Source organism: Saimiri boliviensis, chromosome 11 (genome assembly GCF_048565385.1).
Source record: "Saimiri boliviensis isolate mSaiBol1 chromosome 11, mSaiBol1.pri, whole genome shotgun sequence".
Lineage (NCBI taxonomy): Eukaryota > Metazoa > Chordata > Mammalia > Primates > Cebidae > Saimiri > Saimiri boliviensis.
The window spans coordinates 95,344,778-95,362,983 of record NC_133459.1 but is presented as its reverse complement, the minus strand read 5'-3'; the positions used below and the strand labels follow the sequence as shown (position 1 = coordinate 95,362,983).

General features: G+C 46.2%; 1 protein-coding gene across 5 annotated transcripts in view; it reads right to left on the bottom strand.

Annotated features, from left to right (window-relative positions):
* IGSF3 (immunoglobulin superfamily member 3) overlaps positions 1-18,206 on the bottom strand; it is a 94,432-nt gene that overhangs the window by 38,625 nt on the left and 37,601 nt on the right. For all 5 annotated transcript variants that reach the window (XM_039460847.2, XM_039460848.2, XM_039460849.2 and 2 more), the window contains exons 3-4: positions 2,796-3,173; positions 538-948 (exon numbers count right to left, since the gene is read on the bottom strand). In XM_039460847.2, the coding sequence (XP_039316781.2) occupies positions 538-948; positions 2,796-3,173 (789 nt within the window). The remainder of the gene's footprint in view (positions 1-537; positions 949-2,795; positions 3,174-18,206) is intronic.

Genomic DNA, 18,206 nt, shown 5'->3' with positions numbered 1-18,206 from the left:
TTTTGTAAATTACAAAATCTCACCAAAGATTATTATTAGATAAAAAATGATAATTTAAGCCAAAATGTCTCTAGTTCATACTGTTAGACCTTGGATGGAAGTCTCATTATCTCAAATGTCTTCTGGAAATGAAACCAGATGGGTACCTGAGGAAGCCAACGTCATTAAATGGGGCAGCAACAGTGGCTAATGGGAATGAAAGCCCCAAGTTTTAGGATACAAATGGTTTCTCAGAAAACTCCCAATTTTTAAAAAGGGTTTCTAATTCAAGAAAACATAAACACCATGAAGGTCAAAGAAAGCACGTCTCTAAGCAGGATTCAGTCTGCAGCACCCGCCTGTGACTCACATCCTAGGATACCCATGCCCCACACATCCCTCAGCTCCCTCTGGCTGTATACAAGACCGGCTTTAACTTCACATGAAAACCTGCTGCCCTGGTAGAGGTGCCCAAAGGAGGAGTCTCCATACCCTCCCAGTATCTGACAACCTCCACCACCTGGTAAAAGACAGGACAAGAGGCTCGGAGACACTGACCAGTTGGCTGGACGTTGACCACAGCTCCCTCGGAACGCTTTCGGGTCATAGCATACCACGACCCATCGGGATCCTGGATCCACTCAGCCGCCTCACAGTAGAACTCGCCCTGGTCGGAAGGCTGCAGGTGGAAGATGGTGAGGCGGAAGGTGGTCTTCCCCAGCTTGTCGAGCCGCACCTCCCCCAGGCTCTGCCTCTGGGCATATTCGCTGCTGGACTGAAGCACGAAATCTCGGCTCAGGGAGATGACCTCCACGGGCTTCTCGCCACCCTTCTGCCGGAGCCAGGCCACAGACAGATGGCTGTGCTGAACGGTCTCTGAGGACACCTCACAAGTGAGCTCCAGCGGGTCCTGCTCCACTCTGTGCAGAGTCTGGGGCATGGCAGTGGTCTGCAGGGAGTCTAGGATCACTGCAACACAGAAATGTCCCGAGAGTGCAGTCACAAAGCCACAGAATCTGAGACTCCCAGGGGCTAAGCTCCCATTCCATGCAGGCATCACTGCACCGCGTCCCTAACAGTCATCCCTGAACTATCGATTCAAAGCCACAGACAGCCCCAAATGCACATAAACAGAAAGAGTTTTCTGTTTGGATTTGGAAATGCATTATTTTGGTAATTACACTTACCTGTTTGGTATTTTAATAACACTTGGATAAAACATGGGGTGTATTTCATATTACATAATTAATGAACTCCCTGAAAATACTGTTTTGAACAATTGTCTCTTAGGTCAAATATCATTTGTTATTGATTCTACCACTGCTTTGAGATGCTTTAACCTCACTTCTGACTGATCCTCAAATGGAAAGGCCTCCTGGAACTTTTGGTTTTACCTTTCTATACACCAACCTTATTTTCCCCTTTTTCTCCTTCCCACACCCCCGTTCAGCAACTTACTTCAACAAGGCAGCCCTGGAGAGACTATGTTTTTAAAAACCATTTTTAGTAGAGAAAATAATCATCATACCCTATTTTTAGTAGGTTTAATTTTCACACAATTCATCTACCAAACAGGTCCTTGCTGGAAGGAAGCCACCATCTGGAGAGATCCAGGCAAGAGGAGAGATTTCCTCTGTGATCCCCCAGAATCATACCCGGATCCTTCCCTTGTCTCTTTCTGGAGATTAAATAGCACCACCTCTCTGTCTGATGAGAGTACCCTAGTCACAACTAATATGTGTTTTCTCCCTGTTCTCACCCAAGGATTGGGTCTTAAAGGTTTCCTGCTGGGAACAGCTGGGCGTGGTGGCTCATGCCTGTAATCCTAGCACTTTGGAAGGCTGAGGAAGACGGATCACCTGAGGTCAGGAGTTTGAGACTGACCAGCCTGGCCAACATAGAGAAACCCCGTCTCTACTAAAAATACAAAAATTAGCCAGGCATGGTGGCACATTCCTATAATCCCAGCTACTCAAGAGGCTGAGGCAGCAGAAATGCATGAACCCGTGAAGGGGAGGCTGCGGTGAGCTGAGATCACACCATTGCACTCCAGCCTATGCAACAAGAGCAAAGCTCTGTCAAAAAAAAAAAAAAAAAAGTCTCCTGCTGGAACCCAGACTTGTCAGAGAAAGGAAAAATAAACAAATAGTAGTACTTGTATTAAGAAAAGAATTAGCAACACCCACTGCTGAGCTGTGATAATAAAAACTGGAAATGAAGATAGGCAGAAAAACGGAACAGCCCTTTCACACTGGCAAACACTGTGACTAGTGCTGCCCACATCAGAAGCTCCCACCTCCCTCTTCCTCATGTCTCCTTCGGCATTAAAGAGCAACAAGGGAGACAGCTAGGTCACAGTTCCTTACACATGGAGCCAAAGAACTTGCAATGTACGAGGTCTGAGCAAGAACCCGCAGCCACATGTGCTTCCTGCTTCAGCAGCACCCTGTGGGTCTCAGAGCTGCCCAAAGGCCTACCTTCCTGAGAGGTTTCTCCTCTCTTCCAACTGATGTCATATGTCTTCTCTTCCTTATCATTCAGATCATCAGCCACAAATGTTCTTGCCTTATGTTTTCATATCCCTTTTCACCAGTTAAGGGTTAGTTAACTTACGGAAGTCTTAACATCTGCATTAGACCTTTTTAAAGTTTCGGCCTCAACTATCTATTATTTACTTGTGCCAGCTGTTGACCCCTAAAATACGTGGGGAGTTGTGGGATTTTTAAAAAGTCAAATGTGTGGCACAAAGCAAAATTCCACTACGAAAGAACTGAGTCAGGCCTGGCGCTGGCCACGTGAAAACAGCGTCTCCTTACCTACTAGGTTCATCTTCGCACTGTAACTCCCAAAGTAGCGGTCATCAGTGTTGGGTGTGTGGCATTCATACTCCCCGGCATCCCGGGCCTGAAGATCTGTGATGTGCAACAGGGCTGAGTTCCCCTGGACTCTTTCTATGAAGATCTTCCCTCCGCGGACGCGCTGGGTGTAGATGGCATAGGGGAAGGAAGAGTCCACGGTGCTGACAATCTGTACCTCTCGTTCTGGGGCTGAAGGCAGGTAAATGGACCACTGGAAATTCTGCTCAGAAGGTCCCTGGTAGCCACTCACATTGCACCAGATAGTGATGTGAGAGCCCTCTGTGCGGTACAAGGGTCCTTCCTGAACGGAGACCTGTCGCTGTGCTGAGACCACACCTATGAGGAAGAGAAACGCACGCAACATGCTCACTTACTTCTCAGACCAAAATGCAAAGCAGGCAGCAATCTCCAAAGGGTTTGTTATTTGTGTGACATGATAATAATATAAATAGCTTACTGGCCCTTCCAAAGGCGCTCTGTGATTTATAAATATTAATTAAAATACTCTGTGGTAAAGCACTGTCTCTAATTTGCATATATGGGAATCTAATCACGCAACGATGTGGTTTTGTTACTTATTCAACAGCTGACCCTTGGGAGTTTCATTTAGTCCCTCTGTCATTTATGTGGCAGTTTTACATCTATTTATTAATGCTGTTTATAAAGTTTTTAATAAAATGAGCAAGAAAAGTTGAATCTTTAGCACAGATTGAGATGAAAACAAATTAAGGCAACCGTCTAGAAATTTGGCTGAAATGAAATGCTTCTTCCTCGGTCCAAGCACTGGTGGGAGGGAGTCCTGAGAGTACCTTTTTTTGGTGCTGCACCCTTCATTTCCCATGTAGCTACTCCCCGACATCACCCCAAGGAGCATTCCATAGTTTCTCTTCTGTCCATAAAAATGGAGGCAGAACTAAGCTCCTGCAGCCTGCTATGGTTTTAAGCTGAGCACACACAAATACGAATGTGAAGAGCTAAAGCAGATCCCTGATGCCCAGATTCCCACAAACTGACAAAGGAGGGAACTGACAGTGCCCTGCTAACCCTGTGACGAGGACAGTCAGGCCACCTTTGAGTTTCCCACTCAGATTCCCCCACTGACCTCCTGCCTTCTGGCTGAGATACCATTCTTCAAGGTCACTTCTGTCTGCCTTCTCCATGTTCTTCTTAAAGTGGCATGGTGAGTTTAATTTCTCATTTCATGCCAACTCAACACTGATTGTGCCTGAGCCACTCAGAAAGTTGGGGGGGGGGGCACACTTCTGCCTCTCCCCTTCGGCAGCGGTCACACACTGCAGTTTGTGAAAAGAGCAGGGGAGTTCTAGCAGCAGCTTTGCCACCAATGAGAGCTGGTTGTGTCATCTCAGACAACCTGCTCTTCTTCTCCAGACCTTGATCTCCTCATCTCTCAAATGATTTCTAAGAAGGCTTTGGAGAGGACTAGCATGGGTTCCAATGCTGGCTTTGTCAGTTATTGACTGTAATCTTGGATAGCCACTTAACCTCTCCGAGCCTCAGTTTTCTCATCTGTAAGATGGGGATAATAAAGCATGCCTCATAGGGTTATTGAAAAGATTTAACAAGAAAACATCTGGAAAGCCCCTAGCACAGAGCCTAGTGTGCAATCAGTCCTCAATGAAGAGCCGCTGGCTAAGACATCTTCTGGCTGGAATATTCTGTGGCTCCGGATCCTCAGAGGACAGGATTTGGCCAATGACTGCTTAAGGACATTTCAATGGCCTCTTGACAATGACACCATCACCGGGCCGCCCACCTTCACCCACAGCTGCAGCCCATTCTTGTGACAGTTTCCCTTTTCCCCCACAAATGGGAATGGCGACTGCCCCAGCGTATGCCTCTCTGAAGTGGATCCAGCTGGTGAATCCACTTCACCAGCACTATCACTAAGACAGAGCAACTACAACCAACCCCCACCCACCCCCTGCAACGAGGGCTGCAGGCAGGTCAGGGCGCACCAGCAGCTTCAAGGACTGCTTTTTTAAATACCCAGGATAGCTGGAATACTAGTAGAGTGCAGCTCTCAGCCCAGCCCAGGGGGGACTGTGCTCAGTGTAAGCTGATCTAATCTGCAAGACGACAGACCTCAAACCGGCCCATATCATTATGAAAGGCCCATGGCTTGCAAAACTTTAATTCATGCAGAACCTTTCCTCACAACCAAAATCTTACACAGAACCCACACTGGCTTTGGCAGCATCGGGAAAAATAAAAAATTGGCAGGGGGAGGAAATAAACAGAACAAGTGATACGTGAATTTATTTGATATATTCCAGTTGATGGCATTAATTATGATATTTAAAGTCACCATGAGGACAACTCATTAGTAATATCGGTATGTGAAAATACGGTGTGTAACATTTTTACTACATGTACAATCATGCACTGAATAACATTTCAGTCAATGAGAAAACACATGTACAGCAGTGATCAGGAATCTAATATATGGCAGTTAATGTTGGCATGGCAGATCAAGTAGGGGCAATTACTGATATTCAGTAATGCTGCTGGGACATTTGATTTTCCATATGAAAATATATAAATGAAAAGATATATCCCATCTAGGTTTGTGGAAATATACTCTGATGTTCACACAAGGATAAAATTGCCCAGTGACACATTTCTCAAAACATACCCCCATCGTTAAGTGACACATGACGGTATACACACACACACACACACACACACACACACGGTAACATTTGAATCAAATATTTGCAGTATTCCTGAAACACGGAACATTTTGAAAACAAATTTAATTACATTCGTAACGTTGAGTATCCCCTGAATTGCAGTGTTCTATGACCACAGAGCAAATCCGACCAACACCCCCCACCCCCATCCAACCCCGTGCAAAGAAGGCTGGAGGCAGGTCAGGGCGCCAGCATCTTCCAGGACTGCTTCTCAATCCTGGGCCTACACTGGAATCGCCTGGGGAGCTTTAAAAAAGTAACAGTGCCTGGTCCCCACCTGACATAACTGGTCCTAGGATTAATTAAGACTTTTTTTTTCAAAGCTCCCCAGATGATTCAGATCAGGTGTAGCAAAGCACTGTTAAAGTGTCTCTACCTACATGGTGCCAGCCAAGTGCTCAAATGAAATTATCTTAAGGCTCTCACTAGCTTTAAGCTTCTCTCTTTTGTAGAGACCCAATCACTGGTTCAAGAAAGGTTCAATCTCCTCTAGTCTTCCCCAGTGCAAAAGAAAACAGCTGAAACCCCTCAGATACTGGCTATTGTGGTGCAATAATGAGTTTAACCAGAATGCATCCTATTTACAAACCTTACAAAATCACTCAGCCAGGGGATCCAGCATGTCCTCCCCGCCCAAAGGTAAACAGTGTTAAGTGGCCTGAATGAGCCAGGGCAGCAGGGTCAAATCAACTTGTTTAGGCTGGAAGCAGATTATAAAAACCCTCACAAATAAATAAACACTGGATTGTACTTTAACGACACACATTCAGCTGCAGCTGTTTATTAAATAGCGCCTTACCTTCCCTCTGCCCCACAAAGGGCTCCTGACCCCTGAAAATAATACTTCTCAACGTAAAAACAAATGTTTTCTTCTTGGCAATTTAATTCCCCTTCCACAGACCCCCTCCTCATTTCCTTCTAATGGTAATACCCATGCTGTGCAGACCTCAGCTGTCTCCAAATACACACAGGCCCCCAACCCTGACCAGGGCATCCTCTGACCCACACCCTCTCCAATTCCCCATCCTCTGACTCCACAGACCCTCCATCACCCTCTCAAACGACAATAGAAGGCTCCTCTCAGGCAAGCATCAATTTTTTTTTTTTTAATAAAGTTTTCAACTTTGGACATTCTGTACTCTTTGGATTACTCTGCAATAAGCAAATATAATTTCTCTAATATAAAAAGAAAGATCAAAATGTTATATATAACTGCATGAAAAGGACTAGAAAAAAAATACTAGGTGATAGGATGGCAAGTGATTTTTTTTTTTCTTAATATTTTACTCCCTTCCCCAGTCCCAATCCTCTGCAATGAGTATGTACCAGTTTTAGAACTAGAAAAAAAGTTAGCCAAAAATAAAAATAATGCATGTTTGCTATTTAAAACTTCCTCTGTATTCACCATTGTAGTAATATATATATATATATATATATATATATATATATATATATATATGGTCTTTGTCCAATTCCCAGCACTGAGCTCCTAAACCCCTTGTAACTTCCTAAGCAATGGGAGTACCTTTGTTATTTATAAGAAGCCCCTTTTGGCCATTCCAGTGTTGACGCGAACGAGGTGACCAAAGCTGAAGGCTGAGGCAGTTTCAAGAAAGGAGCTGGCAACGCTTAGAGCTGGAGCTTCCAGTCCCACCCTTAGACCTCCAGGGACAAGAGGGGGACTGCAGACTGATCCAATCAACATTGGTCAGTGATACAATCAGTCAGGCCCATGTAATGAAACCCCACATGAAAACCCTAAATAATGGAGTTAGGAGAGCTTCTGGGTGCTGGGGGCGTGGTGCACTAGGACAGGGCATGGGTCGTCTGCATTACTAGCCTCTCAGACCTTGCCCTGTGCACTACATAGGACTGACCTGTGTGACCAGCAGGACATGAAGAAACGGTGGAATGTGACTTCCAGGGCTAGGTCATAAAAAGACAAGCGTGATATTATGAGGACATCAAAGCAGCGGTATGGGGAGGACCACTTGAGGCTGCCTGCCAACAGCCAGCACTAACTTGCTGGCATGTGACTGGAAGTAGATTCTACCTTGGAAGTGGATCCTCCAACCTCAGTCAACTCAGTCAAGCCCTCAGGTAATGTCAACCCCAGACATCTTTCTGTTGTTGTTGAGACAGGGTCTCACTCTGTCACCCAGGCTGGAGCACAGTGGTGAAATCATAGCTCACTGTATCCTTGGCCGCCAAGGCTCAACTGACCCTCCCCCATCAGCCTCCTGAGTATCTGGGACTACAGGCACACACCGCCATGCCTGGCTAACTTTTTAATTTTTTTGGAGAGATGGGATGATACGGTTTGGGTCTGTGTATCCACACAAATATCACGTTCAATGATAATCCCCAATGTTAGAGGTGGGGCCTGGTGGGAGGTGGCTGGATGATAGGAGTGGATCTTCCATGAATGATTTAGCACCATCCCTTTGGTGCTGTTCTCATGAGAGTTCTCACAGGATCTGAAAGCCAACTGTTTAAACGTGTGTGGCACCTCCCCTGTCTCTGCCTTGCTCCTGCTTTGGCCACGTAAGACATGCCTGCTTCCCCTTTGCCTTCCACCATGACTGAAAGTTTCCTGAAGTCGCCCCAGAAGCGAAGCAGATGCCAGCATTATGCTTCCTCAACAGCCTGTGGAACTGTGAGACAATTAAACCTCTTTTCTTTATAAATTACCCTGTCTCATGTATTTCTTTAAAGCAATGTGAGGACTGACTAATACATAGGGTCTCACTAGGTGGCCCAGGCTCCTCTCAAACTCCTGGGCTCAAGTAATCCTCCCAGCTTTGCTTGCCAGAAGTGCAGGGATTACCCGTATGAGCCACCACACCTGGCCCCCAGACAACATCTTGACTGCAACCTCCTGAGAGGTGCCAAGTCAGAAGTACCCAGTGAAGATGTGACTGACTTTCTGAACCACAGAAACTGAGATGATAAACAGTTCCTTTAAGCTTTGTTCCTTTAAGCCTTAAATTTGGGGCTTTTTATTTTACACCAATATATAACTAATATAGACACCTTCAGGCCCTAAGACTGAATGCAAAACTGTTATACGCACATGAGTGTGTTCTTCTGGGAAAAGAGTCCATTAATTTCAAAAGATTCTCAAAGGAACTCAAGGCCCAAAAAGATTAAGAAATACTGCATTGGCTGGGCGCGGTGGCTCAAGCCTGTAATCCCAGCACTTTGGGAGGCCGAGGCGAGTGGATCACGAGGTCAAGAGATCGAGACCATCCTGGTCAACATGGTGAAACCCCGTCTCCACTAAAAAAAAATACAAAAATTAGCTGGGCATGGTGGCGTGTGCCTGTAATCCCAGCTACTCAGGAGACTGAGGCAGGAGAACTGCCTGAACCCAGGAGGCGGAGGTTGCAGTGAGCCGAGATCGTGCCATTGCATTCCAGCCTGGGTAACAAGAGTGAAACTCTGTCTCAAAAAAAAAAAAAAAGAAAGAAAGAAATACTGCATCAGACAATCAATTGTCAATGTGCAATATCCTGTCCCTCTAGACTGAGTTTGGAAATCACCCCATCACACAAATACATGATACCACTTAACTAGTTTTTCAAGATATTTCTTGTTCAAAGATGCTCCCACTTTTTCTTTGTGCTCAAGTCCTAGATAAACCTGGCTAGGGGCAGGAGGTATGATTCAGGAGTTAGTGGGCAGGGAGGGGTCATTGTGCCTGGGAAAGCCAGCTTCTCATCCAATTTTTCGAACATGCCTTGGCTCAGGAACCTGTATCTTTAGGCACAGGATCCAATTTACATGTTCAAGATGCATGACTGTGCATGTCAAAGTGTCAGAGGGCTCTACCTCACCATTTTAATCTACTCTTCCAGGGTGGCCTCAACAATCATCAAAATTCATTCTGCATGTAACTCAGCCACACCAGTATCTTTCATCTATAAGATGGAAATAATACAATGCACCATGTAGCAATCTCACAGGAGACTGTAGAGATCAAATAATACTGTGAAAGTGACCAAATGAGTATTTTAAAATTTCATCTCATTTCTGCCAATGTGAGATATCAATCTAAAAACAGGATAAATCCTTGTAAGTACAAGAGCATTAAAAAGAACATTAGGTTTAGGTCAAAAATGCAAAACTGCATATGCAGTAAAATTAGGTTTAAAAAAAATCCTACACATGAAAAACAACCAAACAAAACACTGATGATACTAGGCTGAGTCACTGAATGGTGAGAATATGGGTGATTTTCTCCTCTCCTGTTTTTCTCAATACCTCTTCTCTGTCATCCCCTATCGTTTCGAAACTGAACATAAATGATCATGATGAGTAGTACTTTCCTAGGTACTGTCCTAGTTGCTCTGCATACATCATATCACTTAATCCTCACAACAGCTGAATGGGGTCGATCTCATTACAGCCACATTTACCAGCCAAGGAAATGGTCTTCGAGGTGAAGTAAGCTTCTCACAACACAGAATGTGACTGAGAGTTTTCTTATTCCATGGGTCACACTGAATGTGCTCTGTGATTATCAGTGAGAAGTAATAAAGCACTGAGTGGATCCTCTGGCCCACCTGATCCTAAAAGAAATGATGGGGAATCTGTGCAGTCCCAAGTTAAAATGGGAACTGAGCTGAGCTGCCACAGCATGCTGTACAGGTGTTTCTTGGAAGTTAAAGGCTCCAGAGAGAAAGCAGTCAGGAAGGCCACTTCCACAGGCTCATCGGTGACAACTTCCGGGGATTCTCACCAGTTCGCCTTCAGCCAAAGGACAGGAAGCGGCATGAGCTAAAAGATCCTTTGTTTGACCCCTTTCCAGATCAGATGACAAGAAAACACAACACTTGAACCTTTCCAATGAGGACAGCCAGCACGTACTGAGCCCCAGCCAAGTAACTGGCACTATGCCAAGTACTCTGCTTGTATAACCAGCTTTAACCTTCACAGCAGCCCTCTGAGGTAGATACTCCTAGTGACCTCACTTTACGGTTGCAGAGCCTGGGGCAAGGAGTTAGGGAATAAATGAAGCGGGCTAAGGACACCTGCACTGGCTGGGCGCGGTGGCTCACACCTGTAATCCCGGCACTTTGGGAGGCCAAGGCAGATGGATCACTTGAGGTCAGGAGTTTGAGACCAGCCCGGCCAATATGGGAAATTCTCCTCTCTACTAAAAACACAAAAATCATCCAGGCGTGATGGCACACACCTGTAATCCCAGCTACTCAGAACACTGAGGCAGGAGAATTGCTTGAACCTGGGAGATGGAGGTTGCAGCAAGCCAAGATCATGCCACTGCACTCCAGCCCACTAGGTCCATGTCACTGCCATGAAGGGACAGTCTAACCAAGGTCCAGACAGCACAAGGGAAGCCACAAAATCAGGACAGCTCGAGGTTCAGCTTCCCAAGACCACAGGTGCAAGGACCTTATCTGAATCCGTATTTTCATCAAAAATGTTTCTTGAGGGCAGGCACAGTGGTTCACGGCTGTAATCCCAGCACTTTGGGAGGGCGAGGCAGGTGAACTACTTGCAGTCAGGAGTTCGAGACCAGCCTGGCCAATATGGTGAAACCCGGTCCCTAAAAAATTAGCCGGGCATGGTGGCACATACCAGTAGTCCCAGCTACTCCGTAGGCTGAGGCAGAAGAATTGCTTGAACCTTGCAGTAAGCAGAGATAGTGCCATTGTACTCCAGCCTGGGCAACAGAGCAAGACTCCATCTCAAAAAATAAAAAGAAAAACAAGTCCTTTGAGGATCCCTTGAGTCCTTGAGGAGGTGGAGGCTGCTGTGAACAATGATGGCACCACTGCACTCCACCCTGGGTGACAGAGCAAGATCCTGCCTCAAAAAAAAAAATAATAATGGCTTTTGAAACAGCCATCAACTTCCGTGTGATAAATGCACTACCACAATCCAGCAGCAAACCTGAAGATCAGAGTGAATTCCTAAGTCTCCCCCTTCACTGATTTCCCACAGCATAGGCAGCAGCTGTAAGACCTTGGGCTGGTTACTTAGCCTCTTTGCACTTCAGTTTCCTTATCTGTAAAGCAGTATAATCTTCACAGTGCTATGGACGCATTAAATGAGTTGCTACATTTAAAATTTAGTAAGTGCTCAATAAATGTTTAGCTACCAGTTGCAGTAGTAGCAATAGTAGTGATACTAACTCTAGCTGTGGAACTAATTTCTCCCACACACTGTGGCAGGTTGTATTCTCCAGACACAGCAGTAACAGTATCTCCTTCCCACATGCTCTTTTGCAATGTGACCATACCACACTCCCATCAAGAGGTGGAGTTTAGAATAATTCCCTTCTCTTTGGATCTGGGCAGATTTGTAACACTGTGTGACTTCCAAACCTAGGTCATGAAAAGTGATGCAACTTCCATGTCAGTCAGGGCACCCTGAGCCACCAAGTAAGAAAGTCAATGGTCCTGAGGCCATGCTGCGGGGGTGCCCAAGGCACATGGAAAGGCCCTGGGTAGGTGTTCCTATCCAGAGCACCAGCAGAACTCCCCATCACCGGCCAGCTCCACCTGCTGCCACGTGAGTGAACAAGCCTCCACTGTGAACTGCCCCCAGCCCTGGAACTTCCCAGGGAAGGCCCCAGCCATGCCTGCTGTACCCCTACTCCCCCAAATTCTCAACGCATGGATTCTGTGAGTAAAACAAAATTGTCGTTTTAAGCTACTGCGGTTTGGAAACATTTGTTACCTAGAAAGGTAGCTAGAACATATGCTATGGTTTCAATCAACATTTTTTTCAGTATCTATTATACATAATGGATACTAGGACAGAAACGGTGAGGGGGAGATTAATAAGACACAGTTGACAAGTTGTCCTAAGCTGATGATCCTAAAATAAATATGCATAACTAATCATTACAATGGTATACGAAAGCAGTGAGGTGCACAGTGCAAGGTTAAGCCCTCTCAGAAGGTAAAAGTATCGAAAAAGCCTTCACGAAAGTAGCAGTACCTGAATTGGGTGCCAAAGTGCAAGGGCAATATTTGCCACATGAAAACTTCCTGCTGTACATTCCAGGATTAGCAGATAGTTTGCCAAGGTCCTTCTTGTCACATGACTGGAGGGCACACCAGTGCCAGGAGAAGGGCACCAAAAGACACATTAATAAAGTGAGACACCTCCTCCGGGACAGGGGAAGTTGAGAAAGAGGCTAACAGAGGTAAGTAAGAAGACGGATCAGATTGATGCTTTCGAACCATCACTCTGGTGGCAGGTGGGGGACAGAGCAGAGGGCAGGACTAGAATCAGACTGACCAAATTCACAGTCAAATGTGACGAGATGAGGGCCTGGCCTGGTTTTAAATCCAAGGACAAAAATATCATTCTTTCGTTCTTTCATTCTTCTTTTATCTGAATCCTCAGTGGTACCTAAAATAGAGCTGGTCTAAAGATGATGATTAATGAATGTTAAATTATTGATACCACTTCTAAGAAGATGTATACTGCCAGCTACAGAATCAGCTAAAAGGACTGCAAACCCAGTAATTCATTTCATCCCAAACTGACCGCGATCTCTCTGACATCCATGCTGCCACGACACTACACTGCCTGATTGTGCTAGGTTGAGATATTCAGCTACTGAGCCCCAGGGATGGGTGGTTGTTTCTGAGCTGCTGCCTAATTCCCTCATTACTAAACGTTGAAGCTGCTTCTTTAGAGGACTAAACTATAACTCAAAAATATTTTAAACACGTTACTATTTACTTTGAGTATTTACTTAAGTTTTTTAAAAATTAGAATAGTTTAAGTCTTTTATCTCTTCTGACTACCACCATTACTAACCCTGCTTCCCCTCATTTTTCCAGAGATTGGCACTTCTATGATTTAAGGATAGATCTTTCCAGACTTAAAAAAAAAAAAAAAAAGCCTTTATAATACAGATACATGTAATCATTGAAAAATATACATTGTTTGGCCTTTTGTATATAAACATCATCATCCCTTAAATTGAGTTATGTTCCTCAGTTTTCCCCCTCAAAGTTTATGAGATCGAATACAGTTCCCACTCTTCCTCTTTATATAGCTGCACAGTATTCCATCATAGGATTATACTACATTTTACTTATTCTAGTATTAATGAGTATTTAGGTTATTTATAATATTTTTTCTATAACCAACAAGCCCTTTCCTTTTCCCATGCCTTCTACCCCTTATCCTTTCCTCAACTGAATTTGTACAACCAGCTTCTCTTATCCACGACCATTTAAACCCCAGGGAAGACCTTGTCACTTCCAGGATGTCCACGGCTCTTTCACCCCATGCCATGCTTGGAACCAGGAAAGCCCAAAAGACCACACTTCCTGCCCTTCTGTTCTGCCCCTCCTCTCCTATCACTCATTCTTGCCTCCGCCCTCCACTCCTCCCAGAAAAGGTAGTGGTAGCACCTGCATCCTGCGGGCCTCTCACCTGCATTCCCCCCTCACTCAAGCGACGGGCAGCACAGAAGCAGCATCCAGGAAGAAAGGCAGCAAGGGAGCCCTGCAGCCTGCCCTAGGCCAGCCATGCCCACGGCCACAGGAGTCGATGCTTTTCTCAGCCCCACAGAGATTCAAGGCAGCATCTAATCGAAATGCTTATAAGTAAATATAAGTGACTAGTATTTGTCTTCCATTTTCTAGAAGGGAAAAAATTAAAAGGAGAGATCAGGTTACTTGCCTGTAAATGCTCTCCCTGTAATTACTCTGATGGCTCTTTCTTTCCATCCGGTTTTGGAGATAACGGAAACAGGCTGAGTGTCGGGTGTTTTTCTTTAGAGGGCAGCTTCACGGCAACACTCCCTCTGGGAAGTCCAGGGACCCAGTGAACCGCAGCTTAGAGTGACTTCCAGTAAAAGGACCATCACTCACACCACCAAGTGCCTCCTTCCTTCTCACAGCAGACATTTCACAGCAATTACTGTTGCTAATATTTTACGCTTCATTTCTGGACCCAGGATACCCCAGTTTCTCCAGACTTTCAGTCTGGTCCCCAGATTTTCAGCCTGGGAGAAAGGTGTCTGCTGGATTTCAGTCTCTCTGCCGCCCCCCCGCCCCCCCACCACCATCTCCTAAGAGGACTGGAATAACCCTCCTACAGCTCCTGCCGCACTCGGCACTGCCTGTGCCTCCTCCTGGGGCTGGCAAGGCCCCAGCTGCGCACCCCTCCATGCTCTCATGGCTTCAGGAAGGGGACTACTAAGCCCAGTGCCTTGCTGACAACATGCCAGGAGGACATCTGCAGGCAGCGCCAGGATGTCAGCTACCAGGCAGCAGAGGGATGCAGGGCCCCACTAGCAAAAGCACTTGGAGGGGCCTTTTCAAGTAGCATCGGAACTAGACCTAGATGCAGAGGGGTAGCCCTGGCTGCAGGAAGCCCATGGTAAGTCAGCCTGCTGTGTCCTTTAACGCAGTGTCCCCCGCTTCTGTCTCCCGATACCCAGGCCGTGGAGACACAAAAGTAGAAAATGGGGCTGGCTAGCTAGGAATGCCCAGGCTGTGAATCGGGGTCCTCAAAGGAACCTCAGGGCAGTGTCCTGCTCCAGTGCAGCTCCTCCAGCTCCTCACCCTGAAAAGCACTCTGGTACAAAACGGGAACGTTCTTCTCTTGACTCTGCCCAAGGCACTGCAGCGACCCTCTCAGCAGTGGAAGCACTAGCCAATATGCCATCCTCTTGGATGTAGCTGGATAATCGCAGGAAGCAGAGCGCCATCAACTAGCTCCAGCGTGTGGGGAGAAGCGGGGAGGGTGGAGGAAGGATACAAAAAGACACCGTGAGGTTTCAGTGAAGATCACAGCACAGCTATGCCTTGCAAGGACCAGAACTGGAAAACCTTTGAGACTTAGACCACCCTCCTCCGGACAGTTCCCACCACTCTTCAGGGACAAAATTCCTTTACTTGGCCATAGTTTCTGTGCTCCAAATACTCAGCTGACACATGCCTGTTGTTGCTGCTGCACTCACCACTGTGGTTCTCAGTGCAAATTCCCCAGAAACAAATCTGAGTGGCTGACTTTTTGTTTTAACCAGGCCCCCCCAAAGTTGTAGATTTTGGGGTCATTTAAAATATGCATTTCCTCCCCACACTCAGATGCAGGTGGACTTGACCAGATGGGCATCTGTATTCCATTACCCAGCATATAACCACTTTGGGCAGCAAGGACTGTGAAGGGCCCCTCCCCGCCCCCCGACCAAGTGTGTGGGTGGCAGGCACCCTGAAATATGTCTAGCACACTCATAGAGCACGAACATCTACACACAACTAAAAATACATAGCGAGAGCACTGACACTGCTTCTGGGGATCTTCCCAAGCACCTGTTATGTACAGTAACAACGGATGGCCACGCCTCCGGCCCTTAGCTCTTTCACTGTTGGTGGCTCAGGTTCCGGTGCTTGGCTCTCATCTGTAGGTAGACCTGGATTGTACATTTTCCCCATTCAATCCAAGAACCATGCTCTTGAGCATAACTATGGCCAGGCAGTGGGCAGTGGACCCTGCTCCGTCTTTCTAGGGAAGCACTGATAAGCCAGCATCACAGATGCAAAAAACAAAACCCTGGAGGTGGATATTAATTCTTCAGCAGCTCAGGGAAGAGAACTGAGAACAGGGCCACAGCAGATGGATAAGACCATGCTGGAGGGTTCAGGGGCTTCCAAAAGGCGGTACAAAAAGAATAAGCAATATACCACAGAGGAGTGGGTCACAAAAGCAGGAAACAGTCCACAAAGAAAGAATCGATCAGCCAATTACAGTACTCTCCCCGTGTGGTGAAATAGTATGCAACTATTTAAAATTACAGAGAACAATATTTATGAACAACTAAAAATGCTGAAAGCGCATTACTATGTAAAAGCGAGGAAAGGCTATAAAAAGATTTGAAAGTATTTTTGTAAAGGTAAACACCCACATACACCCACTCAACCTCTACATATGTATGGAAAAAGGACTGGGCTAGCATGTTTTAAAAACGCTAAAGGGAGGTCGGGTAATAAGGGTTGTTTTCTCCTCGCACTTTGTGTTTTTTAAGTATTCTACAGTCTGAATGAATTGCCTTCATAATTAGGACCAACAGTCATAAGCAATTTCTCAGACCACCTGCCTCATAAAACCCCCAAATAAAAGAAGTCAGAGAGGGGTGAATATTTTGGTACAAATGAATTCAGGTTGCGTAAGTGGAGAGGAAGCGGGTAGCCAAGGGGCCTGAAGTAGGAGAGGAGGGCTAATGTGAAATAGGGAAGGGTCTGAGGGAGAAAATGATTGCAAAATTGGCTGAAGCCAGCCTGGTCAGGTCAACTTCGCAGGTGTGTGAAGTGTCAAATGGTTAATCGGTTGCCCTCTATTTGAGCTACTTACTGCAAGAGCCTGGTTGAACAGGTTTGACCTCATTTACTTTTTCTTAAAGCTGTTTAGCCACTTTCCTAAAAACTCCTATTTTCTGAGATACTAAACTTTCAATTCCATGTTGATCCCTTCCGAGCCCTCTAATGCATCTCTTCTCTTGCTTCTTCCAACTGGATGCCTTCATGAGGCATTAACAGATACTGTGAGCCCCGACGAAAATCATCCTTCTAGGGTACAAGGCAGGCACCTGAATGACAGATGGTTTAAGGAATCCTGAGAAAGCAGAAGTTTAGGCATTAACATGCAGGCTCTCGCTGACCTACACAGAGCCAATGATGCAAAATACAGCATGGGGCTGTTTCTAAATCCCCACCGAGGGCAAGGGTCCTGGAGGGAATAATCTGGGGCGAGATTTGGGCTTTGAACATTCACTGCAGGCTCTGGCAAAGCTGTGATGGTTCAAAAGCCTCCGCCCCCTGGTGGCAAGCCCTGCCCAGATGCTGTTAAAGGGCTCTCTCCAGGCACGCCCTCCTAATTAGGGCCAAGATTGGAGAAGCCCTCTTTGGAAGAAGACAAAAGGCCCAATGAGATATATGATCCTGAAGTACAGGCCTTCTCCCTGGTTATCAGTTGAAACAGGAAATAAGGACTGAGTGCCTGCTCAATTCCGGGCACTAGCCAAATCTGCAGCAAGCTAGCATTTCCACAGGTGTCTTCTTACTTTAAGCTCAAAACCACCGTGTGAGGGGAAGTGTACGTTTCCCATTTTACTGATGAGAGGAGCAAACTGAGGCTCAGAGAAATTGTCAGTGGGACACAGAGTCGGCATCCAACCCACAATCTCTGACTCTAAGTTCCTGTTTCGTTCATTCCACGGATATGCACGGTGCCTCTTCTTTGCTAGACACGGTGCTGTGCTGAGAAGCTATAAAACCCAAATCCTCACAGTCTAGGAGGCAGAGACAACTAAGTAAACAGACAAGGCCAAGTGTGGCGCTGTGAAAGACAGTGAGGACACAGAGCAAGGGGTTCCATGGGGCGTCAGGAAAGGCTTCACAGAAGAGAGGTTGCTTGTGCCCAGTTTTAATGAGGATGAGTAGGTATTTCTGCTTGGTCATGGTTTTCTGGTTTTGATTACCATCTAAGTATTTTATATACTTATAAAATGGGCAGGGCATGATGCAGGACCTCAGCAGAGAGCAGCTCAAATCTATGCAGGGCTGTGTGAGGAGCCGAGGTCCAGAGTACCACAGCAGTTTGACACTGATGGGTGGCGGGGGAAGACCAAGAGGAAGCAGCAGACGGGGGCTAGGCCAGGGCA